Here is a 22,446-nt window from a genome sequence, read left to right on the forward strand (position 1 = left end):
TGCCAGGCTGTCTTGTCCAACATACATGTCTGACCTCACAAATTTTTTTTTTCTGGATCAATAGGAAAAATTCCCACATGTACACTCCATAATCTTAAATCTTAAAGAAAAATGTCCCAGAAAATGTGAACGGGAACATGCATATTCTAGAATACCCGATGCGTTAGAATCGGGCCACAATCTAGTCTATATATATATATAATTGTCTAAGGGTTTTTCTGTCTGTCTGTCTATCCTGGAAATCCCGCATATCTGATTGGTCGAGGCCGCCAGGCCTCGACCAATCAGCGACGGGCACAGCATGGCGACGATGATGTCATAAAGGTTGCCTCGACCAATCAGCGACGGGCACAGTCTGCCGCGAATTCTGGAATCATTATTGTCCATATACTACGGGGACATGCATATTCTAGAATACCCGATGCATTACCCGGGCCACAGTCTAGTTCTATATAAATGTCTATGAATTTAATTTGGAATATCCTAAAAGTATAAGTGTAATGTGTGGGTATCCAAATGCCTTTGTCAAAACCATGTAAATGAAGAACTGTTGCCCCTGTTTCAGCTGCCTGAAAAGAATGATTGGCTTTTTGGTTCATGTTGTCCTATACTTAAATCGTTGGTTTTCTATTTCACAGACAGTACTACGCATCTGGGACTGTTTATTCTATGAAGGATCAAAAATCCTTTTTCGTGTGGCCTTAACACTAATAAAGCAATACCAAGCTTACATTTTGGAAGCCAATAATTTTCCAGATGTGTGTGACAAGTTCAAAGACATAACAAAAGGGAAGTTTGTTACAGAGTGTCATCTCTTTATGCAGGTACGGGAATATCATTAGATCACAGTATATTTTTTTTCTAATATTAGTCACAAAGCCGATTGTCACTCGCCTTCAGATTTACTAAAATGTGATGCAATAAGAAAGGGTTTTTGAAAAATTCTAAAGCAAACCATAATAAAATGCTTTTCACACATACATGGTACAATCTATTAATATAGACTGTGCTTTATCTCTTAATTTCCATAGTTGTTTGTGGTTTCCCTTATTTCTTAGGTGCTAATCCACTCTAAATAACTGTCAATTGCGAGGTTAGTTAATAGTTTGAGCAAACACTATGAACCAGTATGATGGCGAATAGATGTTCATGGTCAAACAAAACATAAAAGTAAAACTCTGGGGACATTAATTATTTAATTCTGGTCCCTCAAAATACGTTTCAAAGGTGCCCTGTAGACTATAGGGTCCTCCACCACGAACTGTAACAAGACAAACCTGTTTTCTGAAACCACTGACTGAGCTGTTATTTGCTGAAACTGTACCTCACGGTCTTTTTGTTCTGCCCCCACCTGCATAATCTCTGCACGTAATACTAGTAGGTCTCTGCTCCACTTTGTCAGCTTGCTCCTGCATTCAGACCAGAAATTAGAGAGCATGTCGCATGAAAGATTCTCTTAAAAATTTTATCATCTATCATGCTGCCGAAACAAGGGCAACAAAAATCTAGACACTGGCTGCGTTGCAGCTCTAGATGTTTCTGGCTACAGGTGGCTTTGGCTGCAAAACAGGTGGTGCAGCCAAAGATCGTTGCTACTTCTACATTGCAATGCAATATATCATAAGTGAATGGGGTCTTTTTTTTACCTAGAATACCGCGGCAAGCAATTTTCAAAGAATCGGAGTATGTTGGATTTTTTGTAACTTGTTTGCCAGTTGCTGTACTGTAGGGGTTACAATGTGACCCATTCACTTCACTGTTGTGCTGCGATACAGAATTGACACATAGTAATCCTTGGGCGCACGTGTTGTGGCTAAAGTCGCTGTGTAACCCTAGCCTTGGGCCGGGGTCAGACTGGCGTATGGCATCGGATGCGATATGCTAATGACCCTCGGCTCCTCCTCCATTGCCGGGGTCAACGTATATCACACATTACTCGGATGATATCCGAGTGATCTGTGTTGTCTCACTCGCACCCATAGGCTTATATGGGTGCGAGTGAGCTAAGACTCGGCTGAGTGTCGGTGACAATCACAGCATGCTGCAATTTCACTCGCACTTTGAAAATGGACGAGAAAAAAACACTGATGGGAGCTGTCCCATAGATGAATACTGGTCCAAGTGCTATGCGATGTTTTATCGCATTGCACTTGTCCGTATTCATCACTAGTGTGACCCCAGCCTTACTCTGAAACATTGGTCTTTTTCAGAGAACATATACAAGCTGGCCAGGAACTATGCGTTAATATGACTAATTTGAGGCTAGTCCCTGGTTTCTTCTTCTCGCTCTCTTCCCTGGACTGACAGGTCTCACACTATGTTTTTCAGTCTAGGTGATCAGGGTTTGCTGAAACTACCAGACACCCACCTCAGACTAGTATCTTAATCTTATTGTCCTTATACCTGCGTTTCAAAGGAGGTTTTCTCTGAAACCAAGAGTTTTACAGTACATCCTAAAAGTGCAGCATGGTGGCTCAGTGGTTAGCATTGCAGCCTTGCAGCTCTGGGGTCCTGGTTCATATCCCACCAAGGACATAATCTGCAAGGAGTTTGTATGTTCTCCCCTTGTTTGCATGGGTTTCCTTCGGGTACTCCGGTTGTGCACTCCAATGGGAACAGTGATGATGTCTGTAAAGCACTGTGGAATTAATGGCACTATGTAAGTGAGTAAAATAAATAGATAAATCTTACACAGCCGCCTCTGTTTCTGGCATAAATCTGATCAGCTGACAAATTCCCTTTTAAAGGGAACCTGTCCCCCCAAAATCGAAGATGAGCTAAGCCCACCGGCATCAGGGGCTTGTCTACAGCATTCTGTAATGCTGTAGATAAGCCCCCGATGTATCCTGAAAGATGAGAAAAAGAGGTTAGATTATACTCACCCAGGGGCGTTCCCGTTGCGGTCCGATGGGCGTCGCGGTCTGGTCCGGGGCCTCCTATCTTCATAGGATGACGTTGTCTTCTTGTCTTCACGCTGCAGCTTACTTTGTCTGCCCTGTTGAGGGCAGAGCAAAGTACTGCAGTGCGCTGGCGCCGGGCCTCTTTGACCTTTCCCAGTGCCTGCGCACTGCAGTACTTTGCCCTCAACAGGGTAGACAAAGTACACCTGCTCCGCAGCATGAAGACAAGAGGACGTCATCGTAAGAAGATGGGAGGCCCCGGACCAGACCGCGACGCCCATCGGACCGGACCGCCCACACAGATGAACGCCCAGAGTGTCTGTGCTTCCTAAGACATCACCCTAATTAGCATAGGGACATGTAAGTTATAAAATCATTTTTCTCAGCGATTACAGGACAGTATTAGGTCAGGCAGCGATGATTAGGGATGTACTAGGAAGCTGCAGGGACAGGTAGTCATAGGTTTGGGGCATAAAGTAGGTGACAGGTTCCCTTTTAAATGCTAAAGTATCTCATGTAAAGTAAAAATAATTCACATGCTGACATCCCACATTGGTGACATTCCAGCAATGTTATTGTTGTGTTCGATGATGCTCATGTTTATGTCAAGTGAGCTCTGGCAAGACCTTTTGTGGGTTTACATTTGGCACGTTGGCATTTAAAACTGGATTGCCTAGTACTGTAAGTAAACTGTTGTATTTCTTTAAGAATTTATTAGTGTCACATAAAAACCCTCGAGATCTGGAGTGCAGCAGCACTTACTGAGCTGTGTACTGACGTGTGTATATAAAATACATATATATACTAGCTGTTTCCAGCCAGCTAACGCTCGGCATGCTCATTGCTATCTAATTAACGCTGCTAGTGATTAAACTAAAGTAAATAATGACGGCATTCAATAGCGCTTAAGCAGGTGGTAAATTAACTTAAAATGAAGATAATAACAATAATAATAACTAAACATCAGAATAATACTAATACATTTTATTCACAGTGTAAAATCAAAAGCAAACTGGATTTGTGTGGTTAATGTGTGGGGACAGAGCCTCGTGTGGTAATGTGTGGGGATGCAGCCTCATGTGGTAATGTGTGAGGACGGAGCCTCGTGTGGTAATGTGTGGAGACGGTGCCTCGTGTGCTAATGTGGAGCGACAGAGCCTCATTTGGTAATGTGTGGGGACGGAGCCTCATGTGGTAATGTGTGAGGACGGAGCCTCATATGGTAATGTGTGGGGACAGAGCCTTGTGTGATAATGTGAGGGGGCGGGATTATGTGTGGTAATGTGGTGAGGGGGCGGGATTATGTGTGGTAATGTGGTGGGGGGCAGGATTGTCTGTGGTGGGGGGTGGGATTATGTGTGGTAATGTGGTGGTGGGCGGGATTATGTGTGGTAATGTGGTGTGGGGGTGGGATTATGTGTGGTAGTGTGGTGGTGGGGTGGATTATGTGTGGTAATGTGGTGGGGTGGTGGGGGGCAGGATTATGTGTGGTAATGTGGTGGGGGGCCGGATTATGTGTGGTAATGTGGTGGGGGCGGGATTATGTGTGGTAATGTAGTGGGGGGCGGGATTGTGTGTGGTAATGGGGTGGGGGCGGGATTGTGCGTGGTAATGGGGTGGGGGCGGGATTGTGCGTGGTAATGGGGTGGGGGGCGGGATTGTGTGTGGTAATGGGGTGGGGGGCGGGATTGTGTGTGGTAATGGGGTGGGGCGGGATTGTGTGTGGTAATGGGGTGGGGGTGGGATTGTGTGGGGTAATGGGGGGGTGGGATTGTGTGTGGAAATTATTGTGTGTGGTAATTATTGTGTGTGGTAATGTGGCAGGGGGCAGGATTGTGTGTGGTGATGTATTGGAGGCGGGATTGTGTGTGGTAATGTGGGGGGCGGGATTGTGTGTGGTAATGTGGTGGGGTGGCAGGATTGTGTGTGGTAATGTGGGGGGCGGGATTGTGTGTGGTAATGTGGGGGGCGGGATTGTGTGTGGTAATGTGGTGGTGGGGGCGGGATTGTGTGTGGTGATGTGTTGGGGGCGGGATTGTGTGTGGTGATGTGGGGGGGCGTGATTGCGTGTGGTAATGTGGGGGGCGGGTGTTATGATCCGGTGACCTTGGAGCCGCATGAAACTTTCTCTGGAGTCGGTGGAACCTGTACTGACCGCAATCCTGAACTAACACCGCAACTAGAAGTAGCCGTGGGGTGTGCCTAACACGAACCTAGACACCTCGACACAGCCGGAGGACTAAATACCCCTATAGAGGGAAATAGGAATGCTACCTTGCCTCAGAGCAGACCCCCAAAGGATAGGCAGCCCCCCAGGAATAATGACTGTGAGTAGGAGAAGAATAGACACACGCAGGTAGAAACAGGATTTAGCAAAAGAGGCCACTCTAGCTAAATAGGAAAGGATAGGACAGATTACTAGGCGGTCAGTATTAAAACCCTTCCAAAAATATCCACAGTAGATAATACAAAAAGTTCCACAATCTAACTAAAGACATGGAATGTACACTCACCGGCCACTTTATTAGGTACACCTGTCCAACTTCTTGTTAACACTTAATTTCTAATCAGCCAATCACATGGCGGCAACTCAGTGCATTTAGGCATGTAGACATGGTCAAGACAATCTCCTGCAGTTCAAACCGAGCATCAGTATGGGGAAGAAAGGTGATTTGAGTGCCTTTGAACGTGGCATGGTTGTTGGTGCCAGAAGGGCTGGTCTGAGTATTTCAGAAACTGCTGATCTACTGGGATTTTCACGCACAACCATCTCTAGGGTTTACAGAGAATGGTCCGAAAAAGAAAAAAAATCCAGTGAGCAGCAGTTCTGTGGGCGGAAATGCCTTGTTGATGCCAGAGGTCAGAGGAGAATGGGCAGACTGGTTCGAGCTGATAGAAAGGCAACAGTGACTCAAATCGCCACCCGTTACAACCAAGGTAGGCCTAAGAGCATCTCTGAACGCACAGTGCGTCGAACTTTGAGGCAGATGGGCTACAGCAGCAGAAGACCACACCGGGTACCACTCCTTTCAGCTAAGAACAGGAAACTGAGGCTACAATTTGTACAAGCTCATCGAAATTGGACAGTAGAAGATTGGAAAAACGTTGCTTGGTCTGATGAGTCTCGATTTCTGCTGCGACATTCGGATGGTAGGGTCAGAATTTGGCGTAAACAACATGAAAGCATGGATCCATCCTGCCTTGTATGGAGCATCTTTGGGATGTGCAGCCGACAAATCTGCGGCAACTGTGTGATGCCATCATGTCAATATGGACCAAAATCTCTGAGGAATGCTTCCAGCACCTTGTTGAATCTATGCCACGAAGAATTGAGGCAGTTCTGAAGGCAAAAGGGGGTCCAACCCGTTACTAGCATGGTGTAACTAATAAAGTGGCCGGTGAGTGTATATCTGCCACTCCAGAGAATCCAGCAAGACTGAGAAAATACTGACACAATCGAAGCTGGACAAGAAAACACAAAGAATAGCACTGAATTGTGAAGCACACTGCATGTGTGCCATAGGAAAAAAAAACCCAGACACTTATCTTTGCTGATTTGGCAGGAAGGCAGGAGGAACCAGGCAGAGGTCATAACCTCCCAAGAACAATTGACAACTGGCAAGGACAAATGAATTCTGTACGCCTAAATACCCCAGTCAGAACTGCAATCAGCAGATACACCTGACCAGGGCTGCAACTCAGGGGCAACTGCATTACCACCTACAACCACCGGAGGGAGCCCAAAAGCAGAATTCACAACAGTACCCCCCTCTTGAGGAGGGGTCACCGAACCCTCACCAGCGCCCCCTGGCCGATCAGGTCGAGCCAGATGAAAGGCACGGACCAAATCAGCAGCATGGACATCAGAAGCAAAAACCCAAGAATTATCCTCCTGGCCATAACCCTTCCATTTGACAAGGTACTGAAGCCTCCGCCTCGAAAAACGAGAATCCAAAATCTTCTCAACCACATACTCCAACTCCCCATCAACCAAAACAGGGGCCGGAGGATCAACAGAGGGAACAACAGGCACAACATATTTCCGCAATAAAGATCTATGGAAGACATTATGGATAGCAAAAGAGGCCGGAAGTGCCAATCGAAAAGACACCGGATTAATAATCTCAGAAATCCTATAAGGACCAATAAACCGAGGCTTAAACTTAGGGGAAGAGACCTTCATAGGAACATGACGGGAAGACAACCAAACCAAATCCCCAACCTGAAGCCGGGAACCAACACACCGACGACGGTTAGCAAAACGTTGAGCCTCCTCCTGAGACAACACCAAATTGTCCACCACATGAGCCCAAATCTGCTGCAACCTGTCAACCACAGAATCCACACCAGGACAGTCGGAAGGCTCAACCTGCCCAGAAGAAAAACGAGGATGAAAACCAAAATTACAAAAAAAAGGCGAAACCAAGGTAGCCGAACTAGCCCGATTATTAAGGGCAAACTCGGCCAATGGCAAAAAGGCCACCCAATCATCCTGATCTGCAGACACAAAGCATCTCAAATAGGTCTCCAAAGTCTGATTAGTTCGCTCGGTCTGGCCATTTGTCTGAGGATGAAATGCAGAAGAAAAAGACAAATCAATGCCCAGCCTAGCACAAAAGGCCCGCCAAAACCTAGAAACAAACTGGGAACCTCTGTCGGACACAATATTCTCCGGAATACCATGCAAACGAACCACATGCTGAAAAAACAACGGAACCAACTCTGAAGAGGAAGGCAATTTAGGCAAAGGCACCAAATGAACCATCTTAGAAAACCGGTCACAAACAACCCAGATAACCGACATCCTCTGGGAAACCGGAAGATCAGAAATAAAATTCATAGAAATATGCGTCCAGGGCCTCTCAGGGACCGGCAATGGCAAAAGTAACCCACTAGCACGGGAACAACAAGGCTTGGCCCGCGCACAAGTCCCACAGGACTGCACAAAAGAACGCACATCACGTGACAACGAAGGCCACCAAAAGGACCTACCAACCAAATCTCTGGTACCAAAAATACCAGGATGACCAGCCAACACAGAACAGTGAACCTCAGAAATCACTTTACTAGTCCATCTGTCAGGAACAAACAATTTCCCCACAGGACAGCGGTCAGGTCTATCAGCCTGAAATTCCTGAAGAACCCGCCGTAAATCAGGGGAAATGGCAGAAAGGACCACCCCTTCTTTCAGAATGCCGACCGGTTCAAGGACCTCAGGAGAATCAAGCAAAAAACTACTAGAAAGGGCATCAGCCTTAATATTCTTAGAACCCGGAAGATACGAAACCACGAAAACAAAACGGGAAAAAAACAAGGACCATCGAGCCTGTCTAGGACTCAGCCGTTTGGCAGACTCGAGGTAAATCAAATTCTTATGATCGGTCAGGACCACAATACGGTGCTTAGCTCCCTCAAGCCAATGTCGCCACTCCTCAAATGCCCACTTCATAGCCAACAACTCACGATTGCCGACATCATAATTGCGTTCAGCAGGCGAAAACTTGCGGGAGAAGAAGGCACACGGTTTCATCAAAGAACCAACAATCCCTCTGAGACAAAACGGCCCCTGCCCCAATCTCAGAAGCCTCAACCTCAACCTGAAACGGAAGAGAAACATCTGGTTGGCGCAACACCGGAGCAGAAGTAAATCGGCGTTTAAGCTCCTGAAAGGCAGAGACAGCCGCAGAGGACCAATTCGCCACATCAGCGCATTTTTTCGTCAAATCAGTCAAGGGTTTAACCACGCTGGAGAAGTTAGCAATGAAACGGCGATAAAAATTTGCAAAACCCAAAAATTTCTGAAGGCTCTTCACGGATGTAGGTTGAATCCAATCATGAATGGCCTGAACCTTAACAGGATCCATCTCCATAGATGAGGGAGAAAAAATAAAGCCCAAAAAAGAAACCTTCTGCACCCCAAAGAGAGTCTTAGACCCCTTCACAAACAAAGCATTGTCACGAAGGATCTGAAATACCATCCTGACCTGTTCCACATTAGACTTCCAATCATCGGAAAAAATCAAAATATCGTCCAAAATTTTATACAATCAAGAATTTATCAATATAAGTCCGGAAGATATCATGCATGAAGGATTGAAAAACAGATGGAGCGTTAGTGAGCCCGAATGGCATCACAAGGTATTCAAAATGGCCTTCGGGCGTATTAAACGCAGTTTTCCATTCATCACCCTGCTTAATACGAACAAGATTATATGGCCCCCAAAGGTCAATCTTCGTAAACCAACTAGCCCCCTTTATCCTAGCAAACAAATCGGAAAGCAAAGGTAAAGGGTATTGAAACTTGACCGTGATCTTATTCAAGAGGCGATAATCAATACAAGGTCTCAAGGAGCCATCCTTTTTAGCAACAAAGAAAAAACCCGTTCCCAACGGTGAAGAAGATGGCCGAATATGCCCTTTCTCCAAAGACTCCTTAACATAAGTCCGCATGGCGGTATGTTCAGGCACAGACAGGTTGAAAAGTCGGCCCTTAGGAGACTTACTGCCTGGAATCAAGTCAATAGCACAATCACAGTCCCTGTGCGGTGGAAGAGAACTGGACTTGGGCTCATCGAATACATCCTGAAAATCAGACAAAAACTCTGGAATTTCAGAAGAGGAAGAAGAGGAGATTGACATCAAAGGAACATCATTATGAACCCCCTGACAACCCCAACTAGTCAGACATAGATTTCCAATCCAACACAGCATTATGTACCTGCAACCACGGGAAACCCAGCATGATAACATCATGCAAATTATGCAGTACCAGAAATCGACAATCTTCCTGATGGGCTGGCGCCATGTGCATGGTCACCTGTGTCCAAAACTGAGGCTTATTTTTAGCCAAAGATGTAGCATCAATCCCCCTTAAAGGGATAGTGTTCTGCAAAGGCTGCAAGGGAAAACCACAACGCCTGGCAAACTCAAAATCCATTAAGTTCAAGGCGGCGCCTGAATCCACAAACGCCATGACAGAAAATGATGACAATGAGCAGATCAAGGACACCGATAACAGAAATTTAGGTTGTACAGTACTGATCAGGTTGTATCAGTAAATGAACTAGCGATCCTTTTTGTCCGTTTAGGGCAGACTGAAATGACATGAGAAGCGTCGCCACAATAATAGCACAACCTATTCTGACGTCTGAATCCTTGTCGTTCTGTTCTAGACAAAATCCTATCAAACTGCATTGACTCAGGACCTTGCTCTAAGGACGACGCCACAGTGCGCACAGTTTGACGCTCCCGCAAGCGCCGATCAATCTGAATGGCCAGAGACATAGAATCACTCAGACCGGAAGGCGTGGGAAACCCCACCATAACATCTTTAACGGATTCAGAAAGACCCTTTCTGAAAATTGCCACCAAAGCATCATCATTCCATTTAGTCAACACAGACCATTTTCTAAATTTCTGACAATACAATTCTGCCGCCTCTTGACCCTGAGACAGGGCCAACAAGGTTTTCTCCGCTTGATCCACAGAATTCGGTTCATCATATAATAATCCTAAAGCCTGAAAAAAGGAATCTACATTAAGCAAGGCAGGATTCCCAGATTCCAGGGAAAATGCCCAATCCTGAGGATCGCCACGCAGCAGGGAGATGACAATTTTAACCTGCTGAATATAATCACCGGAGGATCGCGGTCTCAGAGCAAAAAACAGTTTACAATTGTTTTTAAAAAACCCAAATTTGGACCTATCACCAAAAAACAAATCAGGAGTAGGAATCTTCGGCTTTAAAGCAGGAGTCTGAACAATATAATCAGAAATACCCTGTACCCTAGCAGCAAGCTGATCTACACGAGAAGCTAGTTCCTGAACATCCATGCTGGCACAAGACTCCTCAGCCACCCATAGATAAAGAGGGAAAAAAGACAAAACAGACTGCAGAAAAAAAAATGGCTCAACACCTTTCTTCCCTTCTTCTGAGATGCATTTAACTCATTATTGGCCAGTTGTACTGTTATGATCCGGTGACCTTGGAGCCGCATGAAACTTTCTCTGGAGTCGGTGGAACCTGTACTGACCGCAATCCTGAACTAACACCGCAACTAGAAGTAGCCGTGGGGTGTGCCTAACACGAACCTAGACACCTCGACACAGCCGGAGGACTAAATACCCCTATAGAGGGAAATAGGAATGCTACCTTGCCTCAGAGCAGACCCCCAAAGGATAGGCAGCCCCCCACGAATAATGACTGTGAGTAGGAGAAGAATAGACACACGCAGGTAGAAACAGGATTTAGCAAAAGAGGCCACTCTAGCTAAATAGGAAAGGATAGGACAGATTACTAGGCGGTCAGTATTAAAACCCTTCCAAAAATATCCACAGCAGATAATACAAAAAGTTCCACAATCTAACTAAAGACATGGAATGTATATCTGCCACTCCAGAGAATCCAGCAAGACTGAGAAAATACTGACACAATCGAAGCTGGACAAGAAAACACAAAGAATAGCACTGAATTGTGAAGCACACTGCATGTGTGCCACAGGAAAAAAAAACCCAGACACTTATCTTTGCTGATTTGGCAGAAAGGCAGGAGGAACCAGGCAGAGGTCATAACCTCCCAAGAACAATTGACAACTGGCAAGGACAAATGAATCCTGCACGCCTAAATACCCCAGTCAGAACTGCAATCAGCAGATACACCTGACCAGGGCTGCAACTCAGGGGCAACTGCATTACCACCTACAACCACCGGAGGGAGCCCAAAAGCAGAATTCACAACAGGTGGGATTGTGTGTGGTCATTATTGTGTTTGGTAATGTGGTGGGGGGCGGGATTGTGTGTGGTAATTATTGTGTGTGGTAATGTGGTGGGGGGGCGGGATTGTGTGTGGTGATGTGGTGGGGGGGTGGTATTGGGTGTGGTAATGTGGGGGGGCGGGATTGTGCATGGTAATGTGGTGGGGGGGTGGGATTGTGTGGTAATGTGGTGGGGGGGTGGGATTGTGTATGGTAATGTGGTTGGGGGCGGGATTGTGTGTCGTAATGTGGTGGGAGCGGGATTGTGTGGTAATGGGGAGCAGGATTGTGTGGGGTAATGTAGGGGGGCGGGATTGTGTGGGGTAATGGGGTGGGGGGCGGAATTGTGTGGGGTAATGGGGGGGCAGGATTGTGTGTGGTAATTATTGTGTGTGGTAATGTGGTGGGGGGGCGGGATTGTGTGTGGTAATGTGGTGGGGGGCGGGATTGTGTGTGGTAATGTGGTGGGGGGCGGGATTGTGTGTCGTAATGTGGTGGGGGCGGGATTGTGTGGTAATGTGGGGGGGCAGGATTGTGTGTCGTAATGTGGTGGGAGCGGGATTGTGGTAATGGGGGGCAGGATTGTGTGGGGTAATGTGGGGGGGCGGGATTGTGTGGGGTAATGGGGTGGGGGGCGGATTTGTGTGTGGTAATGGGGGGGCGGGATTGTGTGTGGTAATTATTGTGTGTGGTAATGTGGTGGGGGGGCGGGACTGTGTGTGGTAATGTGGTGGGGGGCGGGATTGTGTGTGGTAATGTGGTGGGGGCGGGATTGTGTGTGGTAATGTGGGGTGGGGGGCGGGATTGTGTGTGGTAATGTGGTGGGGCAGGATTGTGTGTGGTAATTATTGTGTGTGGTAATGTGGTGGGGGGCGGGATTGTGTGTGGTGATGTGTTGGGTGGGATTGGGTGTGGTAATGTGGTGGGGGGGCGGGATTGTGCGTGGTAATGTGGTGGGGGGGCGGGATTGTGTGTGGTAATGTGGTGGGGGGCGGGATTGTGTGGTAATGTGGTGGGGGGGCGGGATTGTGTGTGATAATGTGGTGGGGGCGGGATTGTGTGGGGTAATGTGGTGGGGGGGCGGGATTGTATGGGGTAATGTGGGGGGGGGGCGGATTGTGTGTGGTAATGTGGGGGCAGGATTGTGTGGTAATGGGGTGAGGAGCGGGATTATGTGTGGTGATGTGGGGGCGGAGCTACTGTGAGGGGGCGGGATTAGTGAGTAATCACGATGCCTCTTATATAGAGATATATATATATATATATATATATATATATATATATATATATATATATATATATATATATATATATATATATATATATATATATATATATATATATATATATATATATATATATATATATATATATATAGATATATATAGATATATAGATATATAGATATATATAGATATATAGATATATAGATATATAGATATATAGATATATAGATATATAGATATATATAGATATATAGATATATATAGATATATAGATATATAGATATATATAGATATATAGATATATATAGATATATAGATATATAGATATATATAGATATATAGATATACACATATAATTAGTGAGGGCAATTAATGTAAAAATTTTGGCATGGGGGAGCCACATTTGCATTGGGGCCCATAACTTTGTAGTTACACCACTGCTGCCAATACGTCTTTTTACTGACCTGAGCTATAAATTTCATCCCCATACCGGTGACAATCACAGCTGTCGGCTGTACACTATATCTGACAACTTGCTGCATCAGCCACTATCAGCGTTTGCACCTTCCATATCTATTTAACCCCTTAGATGCTGCTGTCAATAGTGACATCATATAAATGGTTAACAGTGTGGGGCTCCCTCTGTATCCCCATTGCACCCTCAAATCATGATTGTGTGGTGCTGATGTCTGCCATGGCAATTCGCGGCCTTAAAGTCTGCCACCTATAGTGACCTGTTCAAGAGGTGGGGGGATATAGAGCAGAGCTGAGTGTGAGTACATACACCTTTCATCTCCTAGCACTCAGTGTGGGGGTAAGAACAGTGCAATAGAGCTGAGTTTTGTCTGATTATAAAAGAAAAATGTCTGCAACTCTCCCCTCATAATTTTCAGTTCTGCTGTGCTGCCCCTCTCCCCCACACAGACTGTCCTGAGATGAAAGCTGTTAGTAATCTCTGCTCTTCTCCCCACATTTGGAATCACACACAGGTCTACAGTGAGATCTCGGGCAGGGTTGGCGTTTGGCACAGGCAGACCAGGCAGACGCCTGGGGTCCCCACCTTCAAAGGGGGCCCCCTGCATCTGCAACCCCTGTATGAATTGCCCAGAGGGTGTACAGCAGTGAATGCTGTGCATTGCTCTGTCCCAGAGCGTCTCTCCCAAACCCCCCTTGAGACCCCCTCAGTGCTGTGATTTACTCATGTGGTCCCAGAGCTCTGTGCTGATTGCTGTAGGATCAGGTTTCACAGTCACATACAGCAGGGATCAGCATAGGCTCTGACCACAGTCACTGCTTGTAATCTGACAGGGCGATCTCCTGTCACTACTGTCTGGATGACACAAGACAGGAATATTGTCTGCTGAATCAGGGCATTTATTATATAGAAATAAATGAATTCCCATACAATAAGGGTAAATTATACACATATAGTACAGGTGTGCATAGGAATCAGCGTTTTTGGTGTATTTTTTTTGCAGCCAAAGTCTGCTCTCTTGACAGTAAAAACACTGCTTTCAAAGCACCCATTTTTTAGGGTATGTGCAGAGGATCCGGAAATGGCAGCCCTTTGGATGCAGTGGACATGTGCGGTGTCCAAAGTGCTGCCATCTTTTGAACACAGGTGATTCCGCGTGTGTTCATTGATCTGTGCGGAATCCCTGCGTCCTATACATTGCAGGGGTGAGATTTCTCTTGTGGAGACTCGTGTCTACGCCATATAAATTGTCATGCTGCAGCCTGAACAGACGCGCCGCATGTCCGTCTCTGCGGGTGAGGTGCAGGTGATAGTGCACGCATAGTAGAGAAAAATTCTGCATATGAACATGGCGAAAAGCTGCTTTTCAAAGTGCCAGCAAACATACGAGATTTCCGAAATCTCCTGCATGCGCTTGTTTGTTTTCTGACTGGATTTCAGAACTGTAGATTTTTTAAATCTGTAGTGTGTCACTTCTTTCAGTGCGTTTTCACCCGTAGAAAGCAATGAAAGAATAAAAAAGCTGCAAATATTGCAACAGCATTTTTCACTGCAATTTTTTAAGTGGTTTTGGTAAATTAAACTATTAGGTCAGTAGTTGTAATGCAGAAACAGCATTGGAACAATGAGGCTATGTGCACACGTTGCGGAATCTGCTGCGGATTTTTCCACCCAGATTCCTAAAAATCTGCAGATAAAACGCCCTGCGTTTTACCTGCACATTTACTGCGAATTTATCGTGGAATTACCGCGGTTTTTGTGCGGTTTTCAACAGCGTTTTTACACCTGCGGATTCCTATTATGGAGCAGGTGTAAAACGCTGCGGAATCCACACAAAGAATTGACATGCTGCAGAAAATATAACACAGCGTTTCTGCGCTGTATTTTCCGCTGCATGTGTACTGCGGATTTTGTTTTCCATACGTTTACATGGTGCTGTCCCAACGCATGGGAAACTGCTGCAGATCCACAGCAAAGCCTCTGGAGGCAATAAAGGAGATCTCCTGTCCAGGTATCACAAACACACCACACACTTCACACTCCAGTCCACCAGGGGGAGCAAAGGTTCTATCTATTAGGTCACTCCTCACAGATAGGTAAAACTGGTGGGTTGGTTAGGAAGTTAGAGAGTTCCTGGCTGGAGACTGAGAGAGAAAGGTCTCCAGGCCGAGCTGTCTGGAGTGATCTCCAGCAGATCCAGACTGAGGTCTGAGGAGGACGAGGGTCCACGGAGCTGCGCCTGCCCCACGTGTGGCAGCATCCAAAGAAAGAGATATTGAAAGGAAGCGTGTCGTAGTGAGTGAGAAACGAAGGCATAGTAACAAGTGGATACCAGAGAGGATAGTAGACGAGAGGAGCTGCATCCTTCTGGTGCGCGTTCCGGTAGCCAGAATACCGAGGGAGTAAAGTGCTCTACGCCATTGCTTCAGAGTCTGGCAGGACAGTCAATTCCAAGTTGGCTGCCCGACCTTAATAACCTAAGAAGACACGGTGGCAACTTGTGGGGGTCGGGGCGTCTGTAGGGTCCCTATAAACAAGCCTCAGGCCATCAGTCATACGGGTTTTGTTCTATCCGACCACGGGGAACAGAGAGAGAAGAGTAATAACAGTGAGGACTTCATTAGAGCTTAAGCAAGTGAGGACCTACTGTGTTACTGTGCGCATAGGAAGGCTGTTGCATTCCACCTGAATAAGGAGACTGTGGATTTGCCTTCAGACCGGCCTGACTCTGCCTACCCCGTGATCCGGTGCCCAGGACTGTGGACACTGAAGCCTTCAGTAAAAGGTAAAGAGACTGCAACTTTGTGTCCTCGTTATTCACCGTGCCTTGCACCATCACCATCTACACTTCTGGGAAGCCCTGGGGATACTTTTCACCTGTGGGAAGGTATACCATCTAGCTGCCATAACATCACCCCAGCGGACCCCTAAGCAGCGTTGGTCACCCTGACCGAATACCACAGGTGGCGCCACGAACATCATACAAACTTTCTTTTTTATTGGACGTCTCTCAAAGGGCCACAGACCGAACCGAGGACCCGGTACCGAGTACCCCATTGCCCTTACGTGGGGGCAATCCACTATGTCTATCTGTGGTGTTACATAGGACTGCATGTGATATATACTAAATTATCTGTACTCAGTTATCACTGCTATCTCTGGTGTTACATAGGACTTCAGGTGACATCTACTACATTATCTGGTCTCAGAGAGTTAGCACTGTTTTATCTGAAGAGTTAAAAAAAAATTAAGAGGGGGTTGGGGGCAATTCTTTGTCTTGGGCACCCCAGTCTTTTCTGACCCTAGCAACGCCCCTGCGTACAGCTGATAGTGGCAGACCCGTTGGCCAATATAAGGCCCCTAAATATGGGGGCCACAGTGCAATGTTATCATTTGGGGCCCCCACTTTAAATTTTTGCCTAGGGCCCCACTTTGTCTAAAACCGGCTCTGATCTCAGGAGACCAGGCTGCCTGTCATTACATGGTTCGGGAGAAACCTACTGTAAGCTTTTGTAGGGGATTTGTTTTTTTCCCCATTATGTTGTTGCCTGCTTATAATCGGTGAAGCTCATGCAGGGGAAGAAGCACACGCCTCCCGAGACAAATCTCTGGCAAAGCCTCCTTGGACTTAAAGGGGTTGTCTGGTCAAAACCATTTTGTCTGCAGTCATTCTGTGTGACTGCAGACTTATGAATCCTGCCAGTGCACGCTGTGTGGATTCACCAGTTTCAGACCTCAGGAACGAAGAGTATGTATGAGTATTACATACCCCCGGCCAGTGGGCGCAGCCTCTCTCCATACACTTGCATTGAGGTGAGTACCCCCCAGTGCGTGCACTGGGGGGATTTATATGTTCAGTCACACAGAGTGACTGCAGACTTATTGGTTTTGACAGACAACCCACAATTATAACCGAAACTTCACAAGTTTAATGTCCCTGCACCGAACAGGAAAACATTAGAAAAATAAATGTTTTATTAAACTCTACAGTTACCATTCCATGATGTGGCCAATTAAACAGGACTTGTGAAAGGTCTTCTTTTAAAGGTGGTGTCTCTGATTTATGATGCTTAATTGCAAGGAAGCTGTAGTACATTGTGGGGTAAAAAAAAAAATTTGAGATTGTGCACCAAAAAAAAAAGGTTCTTATATTAAAACACAATGTTTCTTTATTGCAGAAAATCTTCTCCGAACCTGGAAGTTTGTCACTAAATACAATCATAAAATTGAGAGAACAACGTCGTGCACAGCTACTTACTCAGGAATAATGGATGTTTGAGAGTAACAACTGACACATTCCTCCAATATAATAATTGCACTGAAAAACAATTCCATGTCTGTCACAGCATATTGTACAAAGTATGTGGTATTCTAGACAGAGAAAGGTTAGAGAGGATTTCCACCCAAAACCTATATTAGTGAATCCAAAGTTAGAGCAGCAGCCAGGAGTTCAATTTTTTGCTGCTTTAATTAACAAACAAAATGACATTTTTGCATTTTTCTGTTGAGCACATCAGTAACTGCACCGATACTGGTTGGAAATGTTTAGAACTGACATCAAGTCAAAGTTTGGTGCCAAAGCCACCCTGGGAGTGTTTCCAGCAGTCTTTGATTCTATCTCTGCTGAAAAAAGATGATTCCCTGCACTGTCACATTGATGATCTGGCTGGAAACCCAGAAGTCCTACTTCCTGGCCATGCAATTAATTAGATCAATTGTGAATCTCATGGTGGCAACGAGCTGGCGATGCAAGAATTAATGATTCTGCCATTTGATCCCACCAGCTTTATGAAGACCATATGCACTTCCTCTGAGGGTTACTACAGTCTAAAGAACATAATCAAAGACAAACATGGAAAGTATTCCACCTGTGTTGGCGATGAGGTTGGCTTTGCAAGTCTCCTGCTAATGTATTTATTTTTTTTATTATTGATATTTGGTTTATAACATTTTCACAGTTAAAATGCAACTTGTGCAACATCAAAACTAGTCAAATGGACAAAACAATAACCTATTAGAACAAGGCATGTTTTTTTTGTGTTTTTAATTATTCCAGGCAGTAAGCAGATTACAATAGTACTGTGCTCCCTTGTATAAAGGGATGAAAACATGAAATCAAGGAGGCATTAGAACTTTTGAAGACTGTGCTTAAAAGGGCTGTAGACCAATATAAGATTTATGATCAGGATGGATGTTGCAGCTTCTGAATTTTACTCTGATGGAAAGTAAGGCTTGGATTCAAATTCCAAGATGACACCAGCAAATACTTCACCCCCTGCCTAGGTGGTTGACCTGTACAAGAGTTTCTTTTAAAGAGTGCCTAGTTTTTTTCCATTGAAGAACCATTTGACTTGAATGACTGGGCTGCATGGTCAAAGTTCATCATGTAGTGCCAAGTAGTTAAAGATTATTTGACTGTGACCAACTTGTAAAGAATTGAGAAGGCCTGCAACTGAATTCTTCAAAAGATCAACCATATTATGTCTGTTACTGCACATCTGCAGGAAAGCTAGCTGGCTCCGAACAACAGCCGAGCAGCAGCCGGGGAGTAATTGTCTGCTAGAGAGATTGAAGCCTATATTGGATAGATAAAAAACAGTGATCCATGTAGATCTAAGAGACTGGCAAGATACAGCCACCTGCCTTCAAAACATGCCTTTTGGATACTCTTCAGTTCTCAGCTAATACTTCAGAAAAAGAGTAACCAATGAAGAATCGGACAGATCACTTAATCATCTTTATGTAGTTGCTGTAAATCTGCAGGAACTGGCTTACAGCCTTCATTGCTGCAGAGGCCATGATCACCCCTAAACTTTGCAAAGATTACTGTAGGGCAGGGGTGTCAAACTGCATTCCTCGAGGGCCTCAAACCATGCGTGTTTTCAAGATTTCCTTCTCATTGCACAAGGTGCTGGAATCATTCTGTGCAGGTGATTACATGATCACCTGTGCAATACAAGGAAATCCTGAAAACATGACCTGTTTGCAGCCCTTGAGGAATGCAGTTTGACACCCCTGCTGTAGGGTACACATAAGCCTCTTCCTCACAATCCTGCAGCTTCTGATCTTCCAAACCGAGAAGCTTTGTTATGGCCCCGATCTCTCTCTTAAGTCCTTTTTAAATGGTATGATATTGTGTTGTGTAGTGTCGGGAGGCTAGTTAACAATTAATGTGCAAAATAAAAGATGTAGTTTTACGTACAGCAATTAAACTGTTTTGAAGGTGAAAAAAGAAGAAATTGCAGGTAATGTAGATCTAGTCATTGCTGCTATTAAGTTACAATTTGTTTATATAGACCATTTTAACATTTTGGGTGGAAATCTTTCCCCTTCCCCCCATTCCCCACCCCCCTGGCACTGACTGTTAGCACAGGCCATTGGCTTACCTTTAAGTGCATAAACACTCCTTTTTATTGTAATTAGTAGACCTGACCTATCAACTTGTTTTTCATATTTCTATAGAAATAATAAAGAAATAATAAAGATGCAATCAAACAAAACTATATTCTCTCATTCATTACCTGTCAGTTCAACTATTTTTTAATAAACTATTTATTACTTTCTGTGTTGCAAAATGTTTAACATTGCAAAAATTTGTCAGCAGGTTCAACCCTGCCAAATCATCTATATAGGCATGCAGTTTATAGAAAGATTAATGCATTGATATCTTTTTGTATGTGTTATGTGATGAGTTATTGCAGAGAAATACATGTAAATGAGGTGTTCAGATCTATGGGCAGAATGTAGATCTACCTGAGAATCTGCATTTATGGTTCAGTTCTGTAGTTTGTACCTTCTCTGTATGTAAATCGATCCACCTCTCGGCATGTGTGATGTGAGTCTCCTTTCCGGAAATCTCAGGGGGTGCACAGATCACTGTTCTTCTTCCTTATGAGCAGTGTTCTACCCTTCTGTACAGATGCCACTCAACTTGCTGTTTTTCTACCGGGAACCACCCGTGACTGAGCACTGCGCATGCACAAGAAGAGTGGTGATCTGTGCTCCCCCTCACCCACAACCCTAGAGAGATTGACATCGCACATATTGAGAGTGGATTGAGTAACATACAGCGGAGGCACAGACTATAGAAATGAGCTGTGGACGCAGATGCTATGGGCAGGGCCGAACTGGCAATTCTGGCAAATGCCAAAAGGGCCAGTCTGGTCGTGGGCCGCCTTGTCTGCTACATTATCAGAATCTGCATCCTCAAGACGCCCATATTGTTAAGTTATGACTGAGCACAAACTCACTGGCTCCGTCACTTATCCCAGCAGGCCACGGGTGTCCCTTCTGTCTGCGACCTGCTGGAGGCCAGCACCAACAGGATACATAGGTGGTTCAATGACATAGTAACATAGTTAGCAAGGCTGAAAAAAGACATTTGTCCATCCAGTTCAGCCTATATTCTGTCAGAATAAATCCCCAGATCTACATCCTTCTAAAGAACCTAATAACTGTAAGATACAATATTGTTACACTCCAGGAACACATCCAGGCCTCTCTTGAACCCTTCAACTGAGTTTGCCATCATCCCCTCCTCAGGCAAGGAATTCCAGATTCTCACTGCCCTAACAGTAAAGAATCCTCTTCTATGTTGGTGGAAAAACCTTCTCTCCTCCAGACGCAGAGAATGCCCCCTTGTGACCGTCACCTTCCTTGGTATAAACAGATCCTCGGAGAGATATTTATATTGTCCCCCTTATATAATTATACATGGTTATTAGATCACCCCTCAGTTGTCTTTTTTTCTACTAAATAATCCTAATTTTGCTAATCTCTCTGAGTATTGTAGTTCCCCCATCCCCTTTATTAATTTTGTTGCCCTCCTTTGTACTCACTCATGTTCCATTATATCCTTCCTGAGCACCGGTGTCCAAAACTGTACACATTACTCCATGTGCGATCTAACCAGGGATCTGTGCAGAGGCAGTATAATGCTCTCATTATATGTATTCAGACCTCTTTTAATGCACCCCATGATCCTGTTTGCCTTGGCAGCCGCTGCTTGGCACTCGCTGCTCCAGGTAAGTTTATCATTAACTAGAATCTCCAAGTCCTTCTCCATGTCAGATTTACCCAGTGGTTTCCTGTTCAGTGTGTAATGGTGACATTGATTCCTTATTCCCATGTGTATAACCTTACATTTGTCATTGTTAAACCACATCTGCCACCTCTCGGCCCAAGTTTCCAACTTATCCAGATCCATCTGTAGCAGAATACTATCTTCTCTTATATTGACTGCTTTACATAGTTTTGTATCATCTGCAAATATCGATATTTTACTGTGCAAACCTTCTACCAGATCGTTAATAAATATGTTGAAGAGAAGAGGTCTCAACACCTGCCCCTGCAGTACCCCACTGGTCACAGCGACCCAGTTAAGAGAATATACCACTTATAACCACCCTCTGATTTCTATTATTCATGTTGTTGTTAATTATAATAGCGCCATTCCATGGTGCTTTACATGTGAGGAGGGGTAAACATAGTAAAAACAAGTACAATAATCTTAAACAATACAAGTCACGACTGGTACAGTAGGAGAGAGGACCCTGCCCGCGAGGGCTCACAATCTACAGACCTGCGTATGGGATTTCTGCGGATGGCAGCGTACTTCCTCCCTGAAACCACGGCTACACTCCGCCTACTACTCCTTGCGTGCTGCGGTGCCCTGCATACCTATCTTTAACATTGGGTACGCAGGGACATACGCTGTATGTGGATGTCTCCGCATGCGCCGTTTTCACGCTGCGCCAACCGCAACAAAATGCAAAATGGCGCATGCGGAGGCATCCGCATACAGCATACGTCACTGCGTACCGAAAGTTAAAGATAGGTACGCAGGGCACCGAAGCACCCAAGGAGTAGTAGGTGAAGCGTAGGCGTGGTTTCAGGGAGGAAGTACGCCGCCATCCGCAGCACTCCCGTGTTCAAGTCTGAAACCAGCCTAAGCCAGTTACTTACCCATTCACACACATTTTCCCCCAGACCCAGCATTCTCATTTTGTGTACCAACCTCTTGTGTGGCATGGTATAAAAAAAAATGGAAAAAAGTTATACCACGTCCAATGACTCACCTTGGTCCAGTCTAT

The 22,446-nt window shown here is 45.3% G+C and overlaps 1 protein-coding gene across 4 annotated transcripts in view; it reads left to right on the forward strand.

The window, feature by feature from the left end:
- The window catches only part of GRTP1 (growth hormone regulated TBC protein 1), a 117,453-nt gene extending 97,533 nt beyond the window's left edge, over positions 1-19,920 (forward strand). For 2 of the 4 annotated variants that reach the window (XM_077296955.1, XM_077296956.1), the window contains exons 8-9: positions 639-824; positions 17,533-19,920. In XM_077296955.1, the coding sequence (XP_077153070.1) occupies positions 639-824; positions 17,533-17,622 (276 nt within the window). In that variant the 3' untranslated portion in view covers positions 17,623-19,920. The remainder of the gene's footprint in view (positions 1-638; positions 825-17,532) is intronic. The other 2 variants (XR_013223955.1, XM_077296957.1) reach the window with 2 other exon arrangements.
- The last annotated feature ends 2,526 nt before the right edge of the window (positions 19,921-22,446 follow it).

The sequence above is a fragment of the Ranitomeya variabilis genome, chromosome 3 (assembly GCF_051348905.1).
Source record: "Ranitomeya variabilis isolate aRanVar5 chromosome 3, aRanVar5.hap1, whole genome shotgun sequence".
Lineage (NCBI taxonomy): Eukaryota > Metazoa > Chordata > Amphibia > Anura > Dendrobatidae > Ranitomeya > Ranitomeya variabilis.